This window comes from Scyliorhinus torazame, chromosome 9 (genome assembly GCF_047496885.1).
Source record: "Scyliorhinus torazame isolate Kashiwa2021f chromosome 9, sScyTor2.1, whole genome shotgun sequence".
In the NCBI taxonomy this organism is placed as follows: domain Eukaryota; kingdom Metazoa; phylum Chordata; class Chondrichthyes; order Carcharhiniformes; family Scyliorhinidae; genus Scyliorhinus; species Scyliorhinus torazame.
Genome location: NC_092715.1, coordinates 53336696 through 53359412, shown reverse-complemented (window position 1 = coordinate 53359412; position 22717 = coordinate 53336696). Strand labels below are relative to the sequence as shown.

General features: G+C 50.7%; 1 protein-coding gene across 2 annotated transcripts in view; it reads left to right on the top strand.

Moving 5' to 3' along the window:
• Positions 1 to 1052: 1052 nt before the first annotated feature.
• The window catches only part of LOC140429987 (ufm1-specific protease 2-like), a 140236-nt gene continuing 118571 nt past the window's right edge, over positions 1053 to 22717 (top strand). For both annotated transcript variants that reach the window (XM_072517564.1, XM_072517563.1), the window contains exon 1: positions 1053 to 1139. In XM_072517564.1, the coding sequence (XP_072373665.1) occupies positions 1137 to 1139 (3 nt within the window). In that variant the 5' untranslated portion in view covers positions 1053 to 1136. The remainder of the gene's footprint in view (positions 1140 to 22717) is intronic.

Here is a 22717-nt window from a genome sequence, read left to right as displayed (position 1 = left end):
TCAGCACTTCTTAAACCAAGCCCTATATTGAAGTTATTAGTTAAGACCACTTCCTATCATAATATCAGAGAATGAAGATTTCCTCTCTGGTACAGATCAAGCAATGTAATGCATGGTTAGTTTAAACATAGTGTAACCTTAAGCTTGATTGGCACCACCACCCATCCACAGTAGTGGCACTGTATACTACCTACAAGATGCACTAAGAATCCTTAGACAGAACCTTCCAAAGCCACAACTACTGCCATTTGGAAGGACAAGGGCAGCAGATACATGGGAACCCCACCAGCTGGAAGTTCCCCTCCAAGTCACTCACCGTCTTGACTTGGAAATACATTGCCGTTCCTTCACTGCTGCTGGGTCAAAATCATGCAACTCCCTCCCTAACAGCACTGTGGGAGTACCTACACCACATGCACTGCAGCGGTTCAAGAACACAGCTCACCACCACCTTCTCAAGCGCAATTAAGGGTGGGCAACAAATGCTGGCCTAGCCAGCGGAGTTCACATCGCATGAATGAATAAAACAAAAACACAGTAAGCTCCAAGGATCTTAATGAATTTTATGATTGTTTCAAGTGAACACAAGGAACATTCCATCTTTTCAATTGCAAAGTGAAAATAAGTCAAACATAAGAACCCACAAAAGAGTGTGTAAAACATAAGTACAAAGTGGAGAGAGGAGGTGGGAATAAGCTATAGAATTATTATTGAAACTATTAACACTAATAATTGCTAACTAGCCTGCAGAAGTTCAAAGTGGGAGGGGGGGGTTAATTTGTAACATTCATATTAAAATTAATAATTCCGAACTAGACTGCATTCTTTTATGTTTTAGTAATTTACTTTTTTTTGTTTAAATCTCTCTTTGATCTCCAGCACCCAAATTCCTGACCCCATTGTTACCTGTGGTAGTTTGCTGCATCATTGGCTTGGTCAGGGTCTCTGATTGGTCAGAACTGACCCCATTATTGTCTCCTCTCACAAAGATGTCCGCCTTGGCAACTGTGAATTGTTGCTGCGGTAACCGAGGATGCGCCTCTTGCAGCTGGCGAGTTGGAGCTTTGTGAACCGAAAGGCTTTTTTGTGCTGAGGGGGGGGGGCCTCTGGATCGGGACCGGTAACAAAACAAAGAAATGGTGAGTCTCAAAGCTCATAGAACAACACAACAGGGCGAATGTGAAGGTCTAGGCCCAGGAGTAGAACATTGAACACGGACGTGGCTAGTTTACAAACGTGTTCTTATAACTTATCACTTTTAGCCCGGGACATGATACAAAGATGGGCAATGAATGTCGTCAAAACGCGAGTCATGTTTTGTTGTATAAAGGTTTTAGGTTTCACAGATGCACATTTGTCATTTCTTTAATGGGTACAATAATTCCAGGAGGTGCGGAGTGAAAGGTCAGACTGGTTTATATTAAACTGAAAAACAAGGTTGCTATCGCAGCATGCAAAACAAGCGGCCCAGGACTATCGGGAACTGGGAGCGACAGTTAAAAGTCCCGCTAACGAACCCCAGGTGGGCGAACCTCCGGCAACTCACCATGGGAACTCTTTTTAAAAAAATGTATTTTATTACAGACATTTATCAAAACCCATAAACACCCCGGGAAACATACTTCCCAGCAATCAACTATACAGTCTTTACAAATTTGTTCCCCTTTTCCCCTCCCCTCCTCCTCCTCTCCTCCCCCCCCCACCCCCCCCCCCCCCCCGCCCCCCCGCCCCACAACGAACAGTTCCTCAAACACATCCCCCACCATTTCTCAAAACCCCCCATCCTGAGCCCCTTAACTCATACGTTATCTTCTCCAACCACAGCAAGTCGTACAGGTCACCCAAACGATCCGTTACCCCTGGTGCCGATATCGACCGCCACTCTAGTAGAATTTGCCGCCGTGCAAACAGAGAGACAAAGGCCACAGCATCGGCTTCCTCCTCTCTATTATATTACGTTGTCTAAGTAATATATATCGTTACTAACTGTAGACAATGTTGAAGAATACTCGAGTCTTCGAAGTAAGCTGAAATAATTTATTAAGTAATGACAAAACTAATAAATGAGTTTGAAACTCTACTGATCCAACTCTAGCAACAAAGTGAGAATGACTAGCTGTACAAACTGTATCTAAGCTACACGTGGTGGCTTAACTGAGATTTCTCTGCTACATTGATGTTCTTCCGGTAGCTTCTGTTGGGAGTGAGAGAGAGATCTTGTGAGCTGTGGTTATATAGTGTGTCGTGTGATGCCCTCTAGTGGTTGTGCCACAGCTGGGTGTTGTGATTAGCCCCTTAGTTACATGTCTGTCTACATATCATTACACTCTCCATGAGCCCTGGCTTCTCTGAAACCTGAAATATCAAAGGTCCGGGTCCACCTCCTCCTCCACTATCCTGGCTATGACTGCAAACGCTCCCGCCCAGAATCTTCCCAGTTTTTCACAACCCCAAAACATGTGCGCGTGATCCACTGGCCCACGCCCACACCTCTCACACTCATCTGCTACCCTCTGAAAGAACCCATTCATTCTCGCCCAAGTCAAATGCACCCTGTGCACCATCTTAAACTGTATCAGGCTCATCCTTCCACAGGAGGAGATCCCATTTACCCTACGAGTGCCTCACTCCATACTCCCCAATTGATCTCCCCTCCCAACTCCCCTTCCCATTTCTCCTTGATCTTCACCACCCACTCGTGCTCCCCCAGCCACTTGTATATATCCCCAATTCTTCCCTCCCCTTCCACATCTGGAAGCAGAAGTCGTTCCAGCTGGGTGTATCCCGGCAACCTAGGGAACCCCCTCCAGACCTATCACGCAAAGTCCCTAAACTGCAGATACCCGAACTCACTCCCCTCGGCAGCTCTACCCTCTCCCTTAGCTCCTCCAGACTGGTGAACCCTTCCTCCAAACATAGATCCTTCACCTTGGCCAGCCCCACTTCCCTCCACCTCCTGTATACACTATCCATCCCCCCGGCTCAAACCCATGATTCTCGCACAGTGGCGTTATCACCGACATCCCTTCCACCGTAAAATGCCTCTTCAACTGATTCCATAAAGCTTTTCACAGTAACTTCATTTGAAGCCTACTTGTGACAATAAGCGATTTTCATTTCATATCTTCACCGTGGACTGCACCACCGGGCCCCCTGAATACCTACTCGGAGCCATTGGCCACCACTTCCACCACTATAGCCCTAAAACTAGACCCCTTAAAAGATTCCTCCTCCACCCTAACCCACTCCGCCCCTTCTCCTTCCCACCATCGCCGCACCTTATCCACATTCGCCGCCCAATAATAATGAAGCAGGTTCAGCAACACCAACCCCCCCTGCTGCCCCTGCCTTCGCACCTTACCCGCCCAAACAAAGTCCGAAATAACCATGTCCAATTTCCGAAAAAAGGCCTTTGGTATAAAGATCGTGAGGGACTGAAAACTAAACAAGAACCTCACAGAATATTCATTTTTACCACTTGGACCCTCCCCGCCAACGTTAAGTGCAGTGTGTCCCACCTCTTAAGATCCTCCCTGGCTTACTCCTCCAGCTTTGTTAAGTTCCACTCATGGAGTACCGTCCATTCCCTCACTACCTGAATCGCCAAATACCTAAACCTACCCCTCGCTACCGTAAATGGCATCCCCCCTAAATTTGCTCCCCGCCCCAGCTCATTCAAACCTTGCTTTTCCCGACATTCAGTTTATGGGAATTCATATTCCACCAAGGTAATCAATCAGTTATTTCCTGCGCGGTCTTTGCGAGGGTTAACGCGTCTCGTTTTCCTCCCCCCACTCAAGTCTGAATCATCCCCCTCACTCCCGCAATGATAAGGCCCGTTGTGTCACTTGGCAAAAGGCCTCGAGTCAGCAGCAAGTGGAGCTGGATTGGGGAATGAAACAAACGCGGACCAGGTGTAACGGCACCTGGAGGGCTCTCCCAGGCAATCGGAGGCCCCCGGGTGGTCGGGCTCAGGGAGGGTGTAAATAGCCCTTGGAGAGGGTCCACAAGAGGCTCGCAAGAATGATCCCTGGAGTGAAGGATTTGTCATATGTGGAGCGGTTGAGGAGTCTGGGTCTGTCGAGTTTAGATGGATGAGGAGAGATCTCATTGAATCTTACAAAATACTGAGAGGCCTAGATGGAGTGAATGTGGGGAGGATGTTTCCACTAGTAGGAGAAACTAGAACCAGAGGACACAGCCTCAGACTGAAAAGCAATCTGTCTTGGGCCTGTTTAGTGGGGTGTTTTCTTTAAAGCAGATGAGGAAGAATTTCTTCAGCCAGAGGGTGGTGAATCTGTGCAACTCATTGCCGCAGAAGGCTGTGGAGGCCAAATCACTGAGTGTCTTTAAGACAGAGATAAATAGGTTGTTGATTATAAGGGAATTAGAGGTTATGGGGAGAAGGCAGGAGATTTGGGATGAGAAAAATATCAGTCATGATTTAAAAAATATATATATTTTATTCAAGTTTTTTGGCCAAACATAACAATACGTAGTGTTTCTTTTACACAACAATAAAGCAATATAAATAACCGTGGCCTGTTTTAAACAAATAAATAAGTAATATATAAACAAAAACAAAAAACAAAACTAAATGGCAACTGCCTTGTCCAAAATAAATACTCTCCAAAAATACAATCCAACAATCCAATATACAATTACATATACCAAATACCTATACATATACAATAACATCCCTGAGAGTCCGCCCGATTCCTCCCCCCCGCCCCCCCCCCCCCCGCCCCCCCCCCCCCCCCCCCCCTCCCCCTGGGTCGCTGCTGTTATCTACTTCTTTTCCATTCCCTCTATCTTTCTGTGAGGTAGTCGACGAACGGTTGCCACCGCCTGGTGAACCCCTGAGCCGAACCCCTTAACACAAACTTAATCCGTTCTAACTTTATGAACCCTGCCATATCGTTTATCCAGGTCTCCACCCCCGGGGGTTTGGCTTCCTTCCACATTAACAATATCCTGCGCCGGGCTACTAGGGACGCAAAGGCCAACACGTCAGCCTCTCTCGCCTCCTGCACTCCCGGCTCTTCTGCAACCCCAAATATAGCCAACCCCCAGCTTGGTTCGACCCGGACCCCCACCACCTTCGAAAGAACCTTTGCCACCCCCACCCAGAACCCCTGTAATGCCGGGCATGGCCAGAACATGTGGGTGTGATTCGCTGGGCCTCTCGAGCATCTCGCACACCTATCCTCTACCCCCAAAAATTTACTAAGCCGTGCTCCAGCCATATGCGCCCTGTGTAGCACCTTAAATTGTATCAGCCTGGCACACGAGGACGATGAGTTTACCCTACGTAGGGCATCAGCCCACAGCCCCTCCTCAATCTCCTCCCCCAGTTCTTCTTCCCATTTCCCTTTCAGCTCATCTACCATGATCTCCCCCTCGTCCCTCATCTCCCTGTATATGTCCGCCACCTTACCGTCCCCCACCCATGTCTCTGAGATCACTCTATCCTGCACTTCCTGCGTCGGGAGCTGCGGGAATTCCCTCACCTGTTGCCTCGCAAGAGCCCTCAATTGCATATACCGAAATGCATTCCCTTGGGGAAACCCATATTTCTCCGTCAGCGCTCCCAGACTCGCAAACGTCCCATCTACAAATAGATCTCTTAATTGTACTACCCCAGCTCTTTGCCATGCTCCAAATCCCCCATCCATTCTCCCCAGAACGAACCTATGATTGTTTCTTATCGGGGACCGCACCGAAGCTCCCATCCCTCCCCTATGCCGTCTCCATTGCCCCCAAATTCTCAATGTAGCCACCACCACCGGGCTTGTGGTGTATTTCTTTGGTGAGAACGGCAACGGCGCCGTCACCATTGCTTGCAGGCTAGACCCCCTGCAGGACGCCCTCTCCAATCTCTTCCACGCCGCTCCCTCCCCTCCTCCCATCCACTTACACACCATTGAAACATTGGCGGCCCAGTAGTACTCACTTAGGCTCGGTAGTGCCAGCCCCCCCTGTCCCTACTACGCTGCAAGAATCCCCGCCTCACTCTCGGGGTCTTCCCAGCCCACACAAAACTCATAATGCTCTTCTCAATTCTTTTGAAAAAAGCCTTCGTGATCACCACCGGGAGGCACTGGAACACAAAAAGGAATCTTGGGAGGACCACCATTTTAACCGCCTGCACCCTACCTGCCAATGACAGAGACACCATGTCCCATCTCTTAAAATTCTCCTCCATCTGTTCCACCAACCGTGTTAAATTAAGCCTATGTAATGTACCCCAATTCTTGGCTATCTGGATCCCCAGGTACCAGAAGTCCCTTGTTACCTTCCTCAACAGTAAATCCTCTATCTCTCTGCTCTGCTCCCCCGGATGCACCACAAATAGCTCGCTTTTCCCCATGTTCAGTTTATACCCTGAAAAATCCCCAAACTCCCCAAGTATCCGCATTATCTCTGGCATCCCCTCCGCCGGGTCCGCCACATATAGCAACAAATCATCCGCATACAGAGATACCCGGTGTTCTTCTCCCCCCCTAAGTACTCCCCTCCACTTCCTGGAACCCCTCAGTGCCATGGCCAAGGGTTCAATCGCCAGTGCAAACAATAACGGGGACAGAGGACATCCCTGCCTCGTCCCTCTATGGAGCCGAAAATAGTCAGACCCCAGTCCATTCGTGACCACGCTCGCCATCGGGGCCCTATACAGCAACTGTACCCACCTGATATACCCGTCCCCAAAGCCAAATCTCCTCAACACCTCCCACAAATAATCCCACTCCACTCTATCAAATGCTTTCTCGGCATCCATCGCCACCACTATCTCCGCTTCCCCCTCTGGTGGGGGCATCATCATTACCCCTAGCAGCCTCCGTATATTTGTATTTAGCTGTCTCCCCTTCACAAACCCAGTTTGGTCCTCATGTACCACCCCTGGGACACAATCCTCTATCCTCATTGCCATTACCTTGGCCAGAATCTTAGTATCCACATTCAGGAGGGAAATGGGCCTGTAGGACCCGCATTGCAGCGGGTCTTTTTCCTTCTTTAGGAGGAGCGATATCGTTGCCTCTGACATAGTCGGGGGCAGCTGCCCCCTTTCCCTCGCCTCATTAAAGGTTCTCATCAGTAGCGGGGCCAGCAAGTCCAAATATTTCTTGTAGAATTCAACTGGGAATCCGTCTGGTCCCGGGGCCTTCCCCGCCTGCATGCTTCCAATCCCTTTCACTACTTCCTCCGTCTCAATCTGTGCTCCCAGCCCCACTCTCTCCTGTTCCTCCACCTTAGGAAATTCCAGCTGATCCAGAAAGCACATCATTCTCTCCTTCCCATCCGGGGGCTGCGCTTCATATAATCTTTCATAAAATGCCTTGAACACTCCATTCACTCTCTCCGCTCCCCGCTCCATCTCCCCCTCCTCATCTCTCACCCCCCTATCTCCCTCGCTGCTCCCCTTTTCCTCAGTTGGTGGGCCAACAACCTACTCGCCTTCTCCCCATATTCGTACTGTACACCCTGTGCCTTCCTCCATTGTGCCTCTGCCTTGCCCGTAGTCAACAAGTCAAATTCTATATGTAGCCTTTGCCTTTCCCTGTATAGTCCCTCCTCCGGTGCCTCTGCGTATTGTCTGTCCACCCTCAGCAGTTCTTTCAACAACCGCTCCCTTTATGTGCCCTAATAGATATCAGCTCCCCTCGAACCACTGCCTTCAGTGCCTCCCAGACCACTCCCACCTGTACCTCCCCATTATCATTAATTTCCAAGTACCTTTCAATACACCCCCTCACCCTGAAACACATCCCCTCATCTGCCAATAATCCCATGTCCATTCTCCAGGGTGGAAGCTGTTGTTTTTCTTCCCCTATCTCCAGGTCCACCCAGTGTGGAGCATGATCCGAGATGGCTATAGCCGTGTACTCCGTCCCCGTCACCTTTGGGATCAGTGCCCTTCCCAAAACAAAAAAATCTATTCGTGAAAATACTTTATGTACATAGGAGAAAAACGAAAACTCCTTACTCCTAGGTCTACTAAATCTCCAGGGATCTACTCCTCCCATCTGCACCATAAAATCCTTAAGCACCCTAGCTGCAGCCGGCCTCCTTCCGGTCCTGGACCTCGATCTGTCCAGCCCTGGGTCCAGCACCGTATTAAAGTCTCCACCCATTACCAACTTCCCCACTTCTAGGTCCGGGATTCGTCCTAACATACGCCTCATAAAATTGGCATCATCCCAGTTCGGGGCATACACGTTCACTAATACCACCGCCTCCCCTTGCAGTTTGCCACTCACCATCACGTATCTGCCCCCACTATCCGCCACTATAGTCTTTGCCTCAAACATTACCCCCTTCCCCACTAGTATGGCCACCCCCGTTTTTTGCATCTAGCCCCGAATGAAACACCTGCCCCACCCATCCTTTGCGAAGTCTAACCTGGTCTGTCAGCTTCAGATGCGTCTCCTGAAGCATAACCACATCTGCCTTAAGTTTCTTTAGGTGTGCGAGTACCCGTGCCCTCTTAATCGGCCCGTTCAGCCCTCTCACATTCCACGTGATCAACCGGGTTGGGGGGCTCTTTACCCCCCCCCCCCCTTGACGACTAGCCATTTCCTTTTTCAATCCAGCTCCTTACCCGGTTCCCACGTAGCTGTATCCCCCCCAGGTGGCGCTCCCCCGCCCCGACCCCACCCTCCCATACCAGCTCCCCCTTCTCCCCAGCAGCAGCAACCCAGTTAACCCCCCCCCCCGCTAGATCCCAAGCTAGCGTGATTGCACCCCCCATGTTGCTCCCAGAAGTCAGCAAACTCTGGCCGACCTCGGCTTCCCCCCGTGACCTCGGCTCACACTGTGCGAGGCCCCCTCCTTCCTGCTTCCCTGTTCCCGCCATGATTACCATAGCGCGGGAACAAAGCCCATGCTTCCCCTTTTGGCCCCGCCCCCAATGGCCGGCACCCACAGCTCCACATCCTCCCTCACCCCCTCCCCCACGACATGGGGAAGAGAGAGAAGTTACAGGGTCGCAGGTTTAACAATCTGGGAAGTCTTCTCTTCCCCCTTTTCCCCCCTTCAACCCACAAATTCACCCCCCCACTTTTGTCCCAAACGTTCTTTTTCTGCCCCGCTCACTCCAGCTCCTCCTCGACAATAAATGTCCACGCCTCGTCTGCCGTTTCGAAATAGTGGTGTTTCCCTAGATGTGTGATCCACAGTCTTGCCGGTTGCAACATTCCGAATTTGACCTTCTTTTTATGCAACACCGCCTTGGCCCGATTAAAGCTTGCCCTCCTTCTCGCCACCTCCGCACTCCAATCTTGATACACGCGGATCACCGCATTCTCCCACCTACTGTTCCGAGTTTTCTTAGCCCATCTGAGGACCATCTCTCTGTCCTTGTATCAGATAAATCTCACAACTATTGCTCGAGGAATTTCTCCAGCCCTCGGTCTTCGCGCCATAACTCGATAGGCTCCCTCCACCTCCAGTGGACCCGTCGGGGCCTCCGATCCCATTAACGAATGCAGCATCGTGCTCACATATGCCCCGACGTCTGCCCCTTCTGCACCTTCGGGAAGACCAAGAATCCTTAAGTTCTTCCTCCTCGCATTGTTCTCCAGCACCTCCAGCCTTTCCATACATCTTTTGTGTTGTGCCTCGTGCATCTCCGTTTTCACCACCAGGCCCTGTATGTCGTCCTCATTCTCAGCAGCCTTTGCCTTCACGACCCAAAGCTCCTGTTCCTGGGTCTTTTGCTCCTCCTTTAGCCCCTCAATCGCTTGTAATATCGGGGCCAACAGCTCCTTCTTCATCTCCTTTTTGAGTTCATCTATGCAACGCCGCAGGAACTCTTGTTGGTCAGGGCCCCATATTAAACTGCCTCCTTCCGACGCCATCTTGCTTTGTGCTTGCCTTCCTGGCCGCTGCTCTTGAGGATCCACGCAATCCGGCTACTTTCCTCTCTTTTTTCCATCCGTGTCCAGGGGGGGATTCCCTTCTGGATTACCGCACAGTGTTATTTGCCGTTAAAATTGCCGATGGGGCTCCTATTAAGAGCCCAAAAGTCCGTTCCACCGGGAGCTGCCGAAACGTGCGACTTAGCTGGTCATCGCCGCACCCGGAAGTCCAATATCAGCCATGATTGAATGGCAGAGCAGACTCGATGGGTCGTGGCCTAATTCTGTTCCTATATCTTATAGTCTTTATGGTCTTATGGATGGTACCCTGGCACTCTTGCTACAACCCAGACACCTTGGGACTGCCACCCGAACACCCTGGCAGTGCCACCCTGGAACTGCCAGGCTGCGTTGGGGAGTTGAGAGATCGGGCCAGCATTTAAGCACTGATGAGTCCATGAAGTAACGGTAAGTGTGGCCCTTTAAAACATCCCTCTAAAACACCCCACTAAACACCCCGCTTAAATACGTCCAAAACGGGACTCTGTTTTTTCCCCATTAAATCGAAGCCACTTTTTAAAAAATCCTGATGCACAGCCCATAATTATTTGATCCTGGGATGTACGATATGTGAATACAGAGGCATTTGTCACCTGTTATCCTGCTATATTGTGAAAATCATGCTGCGTTGGTTGTATGACATGAGGGTTGTGCAGTATTTAACATAATAATAATCTTTATTATTGTCACAAGTAGCCTTACGTTAACACTGCAATGAAGTTACTGTGAAAATCACCTCGTCGCCACACTGCACCTCCTGTTCGGGTACACTGAGAGAGAATTCAGAATGTCCAATTCACCTGACAAGCATGTCTTCCGGGACTTGTGGGAGGAAACCGCAGCACCTGGAGGAAACCCACGAAGACACAGGGAGAACGTGCAGACTCCGCACAGACAGTGACCATAGCAGGAATCGAACCCGGGTCCCTGGCGCTGTGAAGCTTACCTAGTTTTTGTATGTGCTGCAATCCTTGCTTTTACAAGGAGGGGGTACATTTTTAGGTCCCCTTCATTTTATTTGTGGAAAAGATGAGTAGTGCATTGTGGCTTTTTGCAGAGCTGGGGGAGATGGCCGTACAGTACCTCATTGTGGGTGATGAAAACCCACAGTTAGAACTATTAGTGTTGTGTTTTTCTTTTGTATTGTTGTTATTTTGGGATTATGGAATCCTTCCTTGTCACTTATGAAGGTACAGAGAGATTAAGTATCATTGCGAGGACTAGGTTCATTTTATTTTCTGTGGTTGGCGCCCCTGGTATTGTTGGAGTCAGGGGAAATGTGCACTGGTGCACACCAGGCGTGGCCAGTTAATCCTTGGATATCTGGACTTTCTTGGGTTAGTTTTCTTGGCTACATGGGTAATGACAGCAACAATCACTTCCTCAATGTCAGCAAAACTAAAGAACTGGTCATTGACTTAAGGAAGCAAAGTACTGTACGTGTCCCTGTCTGCATCAACGGGGCTGAGGTGGAGATGGTTAACAGCTTCAAATTCCTAGGTGTGCACATGACCATAAATCTGTCCTGGTCTACCCACGTCGACGCTACGACCAAGAAAGCACATCAGCGCCTATACTTCCTCAGGAAACTAAGGAAATTAGGCATGTCCACATTAACTCTGACCAGCTTTTACAGGTGCACCATAGAAAGCATCCTATCTGGCTGCAACACAGCCTGGTATGGCAACTGCTTGGCCCACGATCGTAAGAATCTAGAGAGAGTCATAAACACAGCCCAGTCCATCACGCGAGCCCACCGCCCATCCATTGACTCTGTCTACACTTCCCGCTACCTTGGAAAAGTGGGCAGCATAATCAAAGACCTCTTTCTCTCGGCTTATTCGCTCTTCCAACTCTTCCATCAGGCAGGAGATACAAAAGTCTGAGAACACACAGACCTCTAAATGACCCTCATATGGACTGATCTGATCTCTTCACACATCTTCACTACCGAGTAGTACTGCACTGCTGTATGCTTCACCCGATGCCTGCGACTATGTATTTACATTGTGTATTTTATTTTGCCCTATTATGTATTTTCTTTTCATGTGCGGAATGATCTGTCTGAGGTGCTCGCAGAACAATGCTTTTCACTGTAGCTCGGTACACGTGACAATAAACAAATCCAATCCAATCCAACTTGATTGAGTAGGGTAGGTGTGTAGGGTGGTGGAGTAGGTCACCCTGCCCTGAGTTGTCTGTCCACATTTGGGGGCTGCTCTCCTTGAGATTTAGTTCCACTGGATAGGTAGTATCCTATTGGCTGCAGGGCCTGATTGTGAGTCTGAGTGCTTCAGTTCAGCATTTTTAGACTCTTCGGTCAGAGGAGTAGGGCACCCTCCTCCAATTGGTCTTATATAGGGACTTCCAGACTGTGCTCCTTCTTGAGCCTTGGGCTCCCCTGGGGAAGCAGTGTCCTGTGTCCTTTTGAGGTCTTATGAGGTTATGCAGTTCTGTCCCTGGTATCCTATTTGCTAGACCTTGTGTGCCGTCTATTAGCTAATCCTAGTGTCCCCCTCTTTTTGGGGTTTCCTTTCTTCATCTGGGTCGGAGGGATGCTGAACCAGACTCCGATTTGTTGTATTTAGTTTTAGAGGGTTTCCCTTACCTTGCCAGGGAGTTAGAGTCATATCCCTCCCCAAAACACCCCATTGATGGGTGTCTTGACGATTCTGCCTCTCCTTGTTGGCGGGGTTTCTTCGATGGAAAACGGTTCAGGTTTTCTAGTGTCAATGGGGCCTGAACAGTGCCTCTGATTTGGCCGGAGGATTGAAGTCTGTTGCGTAGCAAGTCTTGATTTACGTGTCCTTGGTTTACTGGCTCCTGTATATGGGAACACTGCGCAGCCACGTCTTGTACTGATTGCAACATCCTGATGCCCCTCCTACCACTTTTCAAAGATCAAAGAAAAGAATAAAGAAAATTACAGCACAGGAACAGGCCCTTCAGCCCTCCAAGCCTCCACCGACCATGCTGCCCACCTGAACTAAAAACCCCTACCCTTCCTTGGGCATCCTTTCATTTCTTGGGGAACTTGGGAAGCTGAGCTAGGTTTTGATTATTTTTACCCCATAAGTAATCTTGTATGTTGTGTAGCTTTCTCATTTTGCCTTATGGACAAGGCCTGCACCAAAGGGCCATGTGTTCATGGTTTTATCCTAGTATCCTATAATCCTGATACTCTGTTCTTTTGATACCTTTTTATCGTTTCGATTTGATTTGATTTAATTTATTGTCACATGTACCGAAGTACAGTGAAAAGTATTTTTCTGCGGCCGAGGAACGTACACAGTACGTACATAGTAGACACAAGAATAATCAGCAGAGAACATTGACAAATGGTACATCGACAGAACAGTGATTGGTTACAGTGCGGAACAAGGGGGCAAATAAAGCAAATACATGAGCAAGAGCAGCATAGGCCGTTGTGAATAGTGTTCTTACAGGGAACAGATCAGTCCGAGGGGGAGTCGTTGAGGAGTCTTGTAGCTGTGGGGAAGAAGCTGTTCCTATGTCTGGATGTGTGAGTCTTCAGACTTCTGTATCTTCTGCCTGATGGAAGGGTCTGGAAGAAGGCAATGTCTGGGTGAGGGGGTCTCTGATAATTCTGTCTGCCTTCCTGAGGCAACGGGAGGTGTACACAGAATCAATGTGGGGGTGGCAAGCTTGTGTGATGCGTTGGGCTGAGTTCACCACACTCTGCAGTTTCTTGCGATCTTGGACCGAGCCGTTGCCAGACCAGGCTGTGATGCAGCTGGATAGGATGCTCTCTATCGCACATCTGTAGAAGTTTGTCAGAGCCAATGCAGACATGCCAAATTTCTTTAGCTTCCGTTGGAAGTAGAGATGTTGCTGGGCTTTCTTGACTGTTGCATCAACGTAAGTGGACCAGGACAGACTGTTGGTGATGGTGACCCCCAGGAACCTAAAGCTATCGACCATCTCCACTCCGGAGCCATTGATACAGACGGGAGTGTGTGTCGCGCTGCACTTCCTGAAGTCGATGATCAGTTCCTTGGTCTTTCCAACATTTAGAGAGAGGTTGTTTTCGGTACACCATGCAACCAAGTGATTTATCTCCCTCCTGTAGTCTGATTCGTCGTTGTTTGAGATACGGCCAACCACAGTCGTATCATCCGCAAACTTATAGATTGAGTTGGAGTTAAATCTTGCCACACAGTCATGTGTGTATAGGGAGTACAGTAGAGGACTGAGCACACATCCTTGTGGGGCTCCGGTGTTGAGGACTATTGTGGAGGAGGTGCTGTTGCCTATCCTGACAGATTGCTGTCTGTTGATGAGGAAGTCGCGGATCCAGCTGCACAGGGAGGGGTCAAGTCCAAGATTACAGAGTTTGGTTATTAGTCTTGTTGGGATAATGGTATTGAAGGCGGAGCTGTAGCCTATGAACAGCAGTCGTACATAGGTGTCCTTGTTGTCGAGGTGTTCGAGTGTTGATTACAGAACCAGTGAGATAGCGCCTGCTGTGGACCAGTTGCGGTGATAGGCAAACTGCAATGGATCGAGACCGTCTGGGAGGCAGGCAGTGATCTGTCTCATGACCAGCCGCTCGAAGCATTTCATGATAACAAACGTCAGGGCCACCGGTCGGTTGCCGCTGACACAGCCTACCTTGTTCTTCTTTGGTACTGGTATTATGGTGGTCTTCTTGAAGGAGGTGGGGACCTCAGAGCGGAGGAGTGAGGTGGTGAAGATATCTGCGAATACACTCACCAGCTGGTCTTCGCAGGCTCTGAGTTCTCGCCCAGGGACTCCGTCGGGGCCCGTCGCTTTCCATGGATTCACTTTCAAGAAGGCAGCTCTTACCTCTGAGGCTGTAATAGTGGGTATGGGTGTGTCCAGGGCTGTTGGTGCGGGTGGCACTGATACATTGGCTGACTGCTCAAAGCGAGCATATAACTTGTTCAGATCATCGGGTAAGGATGCTCCAGCCCCAGGTATTCCACCTGGCCTTGCTTTATAGCCTGTGATCTTGTGTAGGCCCTGCCATAGTCGTCATGGGTTAGTGTTGTTGACCTGGGACTCTAGTTTGATGTGGTATTGTCTTTTTGCAACCCTGATGGTTTTCTGTACGTCGTACCTGGATTTCATATATCGGTCAGGGTTGTCAGACTTGAACGCCTTCGTCCGGAACTTCAGCAGGGTGTGAACCTTTTGGTTGAACCAGGGTTTCCGATTGGGGAATACCTGTATTGTCTTCTTTGGTACACAGTCCTCGACACATTTACTGATGAAGTCTGTAACGGTGGTTGCATACTTGTCCAGGTTAGCTGCCGAGGCCTTGAAAATGGACCAGTCCACAGTCTCCAAGCAGTCGGGGAGGATGTCCTCAGATTCCTCGGACCAGCACTGCATGTTTTTTTTGATTGGCTCAGCATGCTTGAGTTGCTGTTTGTAAGCCAGAAGTAGGAATACCGACTTGTGGTCGGATTTGCCAAAGTGTGGTCGGGGAATGGAGCGGTAGGTACCTTTGATGCTCGTGTAGCAATGTTCCAGGGTGTTTGCACCTCTGGTGGAGCAGGAGATATGTTGATGGTGTTTGGGTAGGACCTTCCTGAAGTTGGCCTGGTTGAAGTCTCCAGCCATGATTGTCAGGGCTTTGGGGTGATTTGTTTCTTGGTTGTTGATGGTGGAATGTAGTTCGTCAAGGTTTTTTTTCACTTCCGCCTGGGGTGGGATGTAGGCTGCTGTGATGAGTACAGAGGTGAATTCACGTGGGAGGTAGAAGGGGCGACACTTCATGGTTAGGTATTCTAGGTCTGGGGAGCAATGGCACACTAGGGACACCCTATCCGAGCACCAGGAGGTGTTGATCAGGAGGCAAACACCCCCTGCCCTTCGTCTTGCCTGAGGCCTTCGTGCGGTCCATTCGATGGATTGAAAAACCTTCGGGTTGGATGGCACAACTGGTGTGGCCGGAGTGAGCCATGTCTCAGTGAAGCAGAGCGCACAGCAGTCTGTCACTTCCCTCTGGGAGGTACGTCTAGCGTTGAGGTCATCCAGCTTGTTCTCAATCGCTTGGACGTTCGCCAGGGTACGCTGGGGAGAGGAGTCTTAAAGGCTGTAATTTAAGTTTCACCTTCAGGCCGGCGCGTTTTCCCCTCTTCCTGGGTCGGCGGCTGCTCTTGGCTGGCAGGGCTGGCTTTGCGTAAGGTAGATGATTGCGTTCGGAAGGGTCGTGGTTGATGGTGGCGGTGTCAGGGTCACTGGAGGGGGTTGCGCGTGGGCCGGTCTGGTCTCGTGGGGCGGTGAGGTTGGGTTCACCTTCCGGTGAGGACGGGCGGGTACCTGTTGCTCCGGGGTTTCAGTTTCCATATGAAGGGAGGGACACTGACAAAAACAATTATTTTGTTTGACAATCGAAATCTATGAATGTTTGCTGGTCTTCTCTGTAGATATATGTGGAACTGAGAACTAGGCCAGATTTTGGGGATGTGGTTACATGTAAAATATCCCATTAGAACTAATATTTCAGCGGCGTTTTTCTGCATTGCTTTTTCTTTATTTTGGGGTTAATGAATCGTCAACTGGCTCATGCAGAGGTAGAGGCAGGTCTCATATCTGGGGAAAAGATGTTATTGGCCCGTAACTTCCACAGAGTGGCAATCTCCGGCGGATTGCCATTCTCACCAGGCTTAGCTGCGCTGGTATTCCGAAGTCCTTGTTTCACCCAATCGTCCATACTCAGGCTGAGTGAGAAAGGAGAAACAAGGCTGGCCTCAGACAGGTTCGTTGTGGAGTAACTGGGGCACGGACAGGTAAGTCACTCTCATAAAGGAAAGGTTTAAAGGGACAATTTACAGGGAGCACGTAAATTTTAACGTTTAGGGAAGGGGAGGGGGAGGTCAGACCCGTGGGGGTGAAGCAGGGCTTGAACTCGCTGGGGAGTGGGGGTCAAGGGTGTTGGGGTGGGGGGGCTTCAGACCAGTGGGAGGGTCATCTGGCCTTGAAACATTAGCTCTTTTCTCTCCCGACAGATGCTGCCAGGCCTGCTGAGATTTTCCAGCATTTTCTCTTTGGTTTCAGATTCCAGCATCCGCAGTAATTTGCTTGTTGAGACAGGGGATGGCAAAAGGGAACCGGGAGTACCCATCAATCACGTTTAAGAAATACGTGTTGCGGTCGGTGGAGGGAAGGGGCCCTTTGAAATCCATGCTGAGGTGTTCAAAGGGGCGGGAAGCCTTCACAAGGTGCGCTTTCTCTGGCCTGTAGATGTGCGGCTTGCACTCCGTGCAGATTTGGCAGTTTCTGGTTACGGGCCTGACCTCCTCAATGGAGTAGGGCAGATTGCGGGTTTTAACAAAGTGGAAGAACCGGGTGACCCCGTGTGGCAGAGGTTGTCGTGGAGGGTCTGGAGTCGGTCTACTTGTACACTGGCACAAGTGCCGCGGGACAGGGCATCAGGAGTCTCGTTCGGCTTCCCGGGACGATACAAGATCTTGTAATTATAGATGGAGAGCTCGATCCTCCACCGTAAAATCTTATCATTCTTAATTTTGCCCTGCTGTGCATTGTCAAACATGAAGGCTACCGACCGTTGGTCAGTGAGGAGAGTGAATCTCCTGCCGGCCAGGTAATGCCTCCAATGCCGCACAGCTTCGACGATGGCTTGGGCCTCCTTCTCGACGGAGGAATGGCGGATTTCTGAGGCTTGGAGGGTGCGTGAAAAGAAGGCCACGGGTCTGCCCGCCTGATTGAGGGTGGCAGCCAGAGCTACGTCTGATGCGTCGCTCTCGACCTGGAAGGGGAGGGACTCGTCGATGGCGCGCATCGTGGCCTTTGCGATATCCGCTTTGATGCGGCTGAAGGCCTGGCGAGCCTCTGTCGACAGGGGGAAGGTAGTGGACTGTATTAGCGGGCGGGTCTTGTCTGCATACTGGGAGACCCACTGGGCGTAATATGAAAAGAAGCCCAGGCAACGTTTTAGGGCTTTGGAGCCGTGGGGGAGGGGGAATTCAATAAGGGGGCACATGCGTTCGGGGTCGGGGCCTATTATCCCATTGCGCACTACGTATCCAAGGATGGCCAACCGGTTTGTGCTAAAAACGCACTTTTCCTCGTTATATGTGAGGTTCAGGGCGTTAGCGGTCTGGAGGAACTTTTGGAGGTTGGCGTTGTGGTCCTGCTGATCGTGGCCGCAGATGGTTACGTTGTCGAGATACGGGAACGTGGCCTGCAACCCGTGCTGGTCAACCATTCGGTCCATCTCTGTTGGAAGACCGAGACCCCGTTTGTGACACCAAATGGGACCCTTAGGAAGTGGTATAGACGCCCGTCTGCCTCGAAGGCTGTGTACTTGCGGTCACCTGGGCGGATGGGGAGCTGGTGGTAGGCGGACTTGAGGTCCACGGTAGAGAAGACCTTATACTGGGCAATCTGATTGACCATGTCGGATATGCGGGGGAGAGGGTACGCATCTAGCTGCGTGTACCTGTTGATGGTCTGACTATAGTCTACGACCATCCTTTGCTTCTCCCCGGTCTTTACTACTACCACCTGGGCTCTCCAGGGACTATTGCTGGCCTGGATTATGCCTTCCTTCAGCAACCACTGGACTTCAGACCGAATAAATATCCGGTCTTGGGCGCTGTACCGTCTGCTCCTAGTGGTGACGGGTTTGCAATCCGGGGTGAGGTTTGCAAACAAGGACGGCGGTTCAACCTTGAGAGTTGCGAGGCCGCAGATAGTGAGTGGGGGTATTGGGCCGCCGAATTGGAATGTTAGGCTCTGCAGGTTACACTGGAAATCTAATCCCAGTAATGTGGGCGCGCAGAGTTGGGGAAGGACGTAGAGCCTGTAGTTCTTAAACTCCCTCCCTTGCACCGTTAGGTTCGCGATGCAGAACCCTTTGATCTCTACGGAGTGGGATCCTGCAGCTAGGGAAATCTTTTGCGTGCTTGGATGGATGGTCAGAAAACAGCGTCTTACCGTGTCTGGGTGAATAAAACTTTCAGTGCTCCCGGAGTCGATCAGGCATGGCGTCTCGTATCTGTTGACCAGCACCGTTGTTGTCGCCGTCTGGAGCGTCCGGGGCCGCGATTGATCCAGTGTTACCGAAGCCAGTCGTGGTAGTAGTGTCGCGGCGTCTTCTTCAGACCCCGTGGAGCCATCGATGCTGGGGTCCTTTGTTGTCAACCAAGATGGTGGCATCCATGAATCGCACGCGGCCGGGGGTGGACAAAATGGCCGCCCCCATGGATCGCACGTGGTCGGGGGTGGACAAAGTGGCCACCCCCATGAATCGCACGTGGCTGGGGGGGGTCACAAGATGGCGGTGCCCATCCTCCCCTCGTGGTGCCCGGGACCCAAAATGGCGGCGCCCGCGGGTCGCACATGGGGCGCTGGGGGGGGGGGGTTGGGGAGCATTTGGGATGTGCTGGGCTCGTTCTTCTCCGGGGATTGCGGCGACCCCCCGGGACCGGCACACTGCCGCGTAATGGCCCTTCTTGCCGCAGCTTTTACAAATAGCTGCGCGGGTCGGGCAGCGCTGCCGGGGGTGTTTCGCTTGTCCGCAGAAATAACAGCGGGCCCCCCCGGGATGGTCTGGCGCTTTAACCGCACAAGCTTGCGAGGGGGGGGAGTTTGTTGCGACGGGGGTCCACGGAACCCAAGGGGCTGCCGCGCGGTCGGGGCCATAGGCGCGGGCGTTTTGCGAGGCCACCTCTAGGGAAGCTGCAAGGGCCCATGCCTCTGAGAGTCCTAGCGACTCTCTTTCTAAAAGTCTTTGATGGATTTGGGGAGAGTTCATACCTGCCACAAATGCATCGCGAATTAGCAGGTCAGTGTGTTCGATCGCGTTCACCGGCGGGCAGCTGCAGCCCCGTCCCAAAATTAGCAGCGCGGCGTAGAATTCCTCTAGCGATTCTCCGGGACTTTGCCGTCTCGTCGCGAGTTGGTGGCGCGCGTAGACCTGGTTAACGGGCCGAACGCAGATGCTCTTCAGCAATGCGAGCGCCGTTGGGAAATCCTCTGCGTCTTCTACGAGAGGGTAAATTTCCGGGCTTACCCTCGAATGCAGGACCTGCATTTTCTGGTCTTCTGTGATCCGGCCGGGGGCCATTCGGAGGTAGCCTTCAAAGCATGCTTGCCAGTGTTTGAATACTGCTGCCGCGTTCGCTGCGTGGGGGCTGATCCGCAGGCATTCCGGGGCGATCCGGAGCTCCATAGTCTTTTAAGCTCGCTTAAGAAATTGTGGCGCACAATGACTTACGAGAGACGAGAAGTGATGAAGTCGATCCAGGCTTTATTAAGCGATGCTTGGCCCCAGCAGCTCAGCAACAGAATGAAGCTGCGGATAGAATCTCGGGTTCTTATACTCCGCCTTCAGGGCGGAGCCAGGAGTCGGCAGCCAACCAGGACCCGGGATCTGTCAGCCAATAGCGTCTTGGCTTCACAGTCCCACATGACCCCTAATACATACCACCACATGGTTGAAAACATTCGGGGCCGAGACTGGTCCAGTGTCACTGAGGCAAGTTGTGGCAGAAGCTGAGAGATCTCGTCGGGCGATACACGGCCACCAGAGTCGGGGTCCTGAGACGCCATCCAAGATGGCTGCCCCCATGACTCGCACATGGCCGGCTGGGAGATCTCATCAGGCGATACAAGGCCAGCCCAGTCGGGGTCCTGAGACGTCATCCAAGATGGCTGCCCCATGAATCGCACATGGCCTGTAAGGGGAGGAATGGCAGCGGGCCCGGTTCGCCCGTGGAGACAGCAGCAGCCAACCAGGCCTGGTATACTGCCACGAGGTGCCCCTTCGTCCCGCAGTCCTTGCAGATTGCGGATCGGGCGGGGCAGCATTGCTGGGGGGTGTTTGATTTGCCCGCAAAAATAGCATCGGGCCCCACCTAGGTACCGCGATACCCCTAATATAGCCTACCACAGGTACAAAATGTCTAGTAGAAACAGTGTAGACAGGGGCCAGGCATTCAGCCAGGCAGATCCTCTTTCTTGTGCTGCTGTAAGATAGATAGAAAAATGGCAGATTTACGTTTTTCAGTGCCACATGGCAATATTACATGTTTCAATGTCTTAACAGGAGGTTGTTGAGTAACTTGTCCTAACAGATGAATCATTTATGGTTGGCCAGTCCTGGCTTCTGAAATGTAGATGGCCTTTGTATAGTTCCCTTTGAATTTGGTTTCTCCAGCCCACAGGGGGTCATTAGAGTTTCTTGACAGATAACGAGGCATCAGTTTCTGTGAATTACCATTTTAATTATTATTGCTCATGGGTCACAAACAGACTTTTAAAAGAGCCTTTGTCTGTTTTTTGAAGTTTTAAAAATTAACCATGAAGATATCTTCTAAAAAATATAAAGTGTGAGGTCTTAGCCCTCTGATATTCATTTTTTCTTTATGTGTTTATCTAGATTTTCCTTAAACGTATCTATGCCATTCTCTTGAACTATTACTTATGATTGTTCCACATTCTAGCCAGTCTCTAGGTAAGGAAATTTCTCCTGAAATCCCTAATGGATTTATTGCAGACTCTCTTATATTTAAGTTTTGGACTCCCCTACAAATGAAAACATTTCCTCCAAGTCCCCCTTACCCTTCAACAGTACATTCCAAACCCACAGCTTCTATAATTTGGAACAATGATTCGCAAAGTGAAACATGGACTGTGGTTCAAAATTCAAATCACTGTTGCTCAATGCCACAGCCATGGCCATCAGAGAGAACAGGCCAGAATCTTCATCCCCACTGCCCACATGATGTCACACAAATAGACCAGCTCCCACATGCATGGCATGATTCATCATTATCACGAGCAATGGCAGTGTAGTGAACACGTTAACATCATGTATGGTGCGATGCCAGGTATGTACATCCCAACAATTGAATGATTGAATCAAACAAGGCGACATAGTCAAATTTCTAAAAGAATAAGAAGCACTGCAGACATAATTTGGACAAACATCTTTACTAATGCATGTGTCATGCTCCTCGTGTGCGATGTGGGAGCTCAGGGACACGTCCACTGTCCCTGGCTCCTTCACGTGCAAGAAGTGTGTCCAGTTGCAGCTCCTGTTAGACCGCTTGACGGCTCTGGAGCTGCGGATGGACTCACTTTGGAGCATCCGCGATGCTGAGGACGTCGTGGATAGCACGTTTAGCGAGTTGGTCACACCGCAGGTGAAAGGTACTGAGGGAGATGGAAAATGGGTGACCAAAAGACAGAGCAAGAGTAGGAAGGCAGTGCAGGTGTCCTCTGCGGTCATCTCCCTGCAAAACAGATATACCACTTTGGATACTGTTGAGGGAGATGGCTTACCAGGGGAAGGCAGCAGCAGCCAGGTTCATGGCACCATGGCTGGCTCTGCTGCGCAGCTGGGCAGGAAGAAGAATGGCAGGGCTATAGTGATAGGGGACTCAATTGTAAGGGGAATAGACAGGCGGTTCTGCGGATGCAATCGAGACTCCAGGATGGTATGTTGCCTCCCTGGTGCAAGGGTCAAGGATGTCTCGTAGCGGTTGCAGGACATTCTGGGGGGGGGGGGGGGGGGGAGGGTGAACAGCCAGCTGCTGTGGTGCACCTAGGCACCAACGATATAGGTAAAAAATGGGACGAGGTCCTACAAGCTGAATTTAGGGAGTTAGGAGTGAAACTAAAAAGTAGGACCTCAAAGGTAGTAATCTCAGGATTGCTACCAGTGCCACGAGCTAGTCAGAGAAGGAATGTCAGGATAGATAGGATGAATGCGTGGCTCGAGAGATGGTGCAAGAGGGAGGGATTCAAATTCCTGGGACATTGGAACCGGTTCTGGGGGAGGT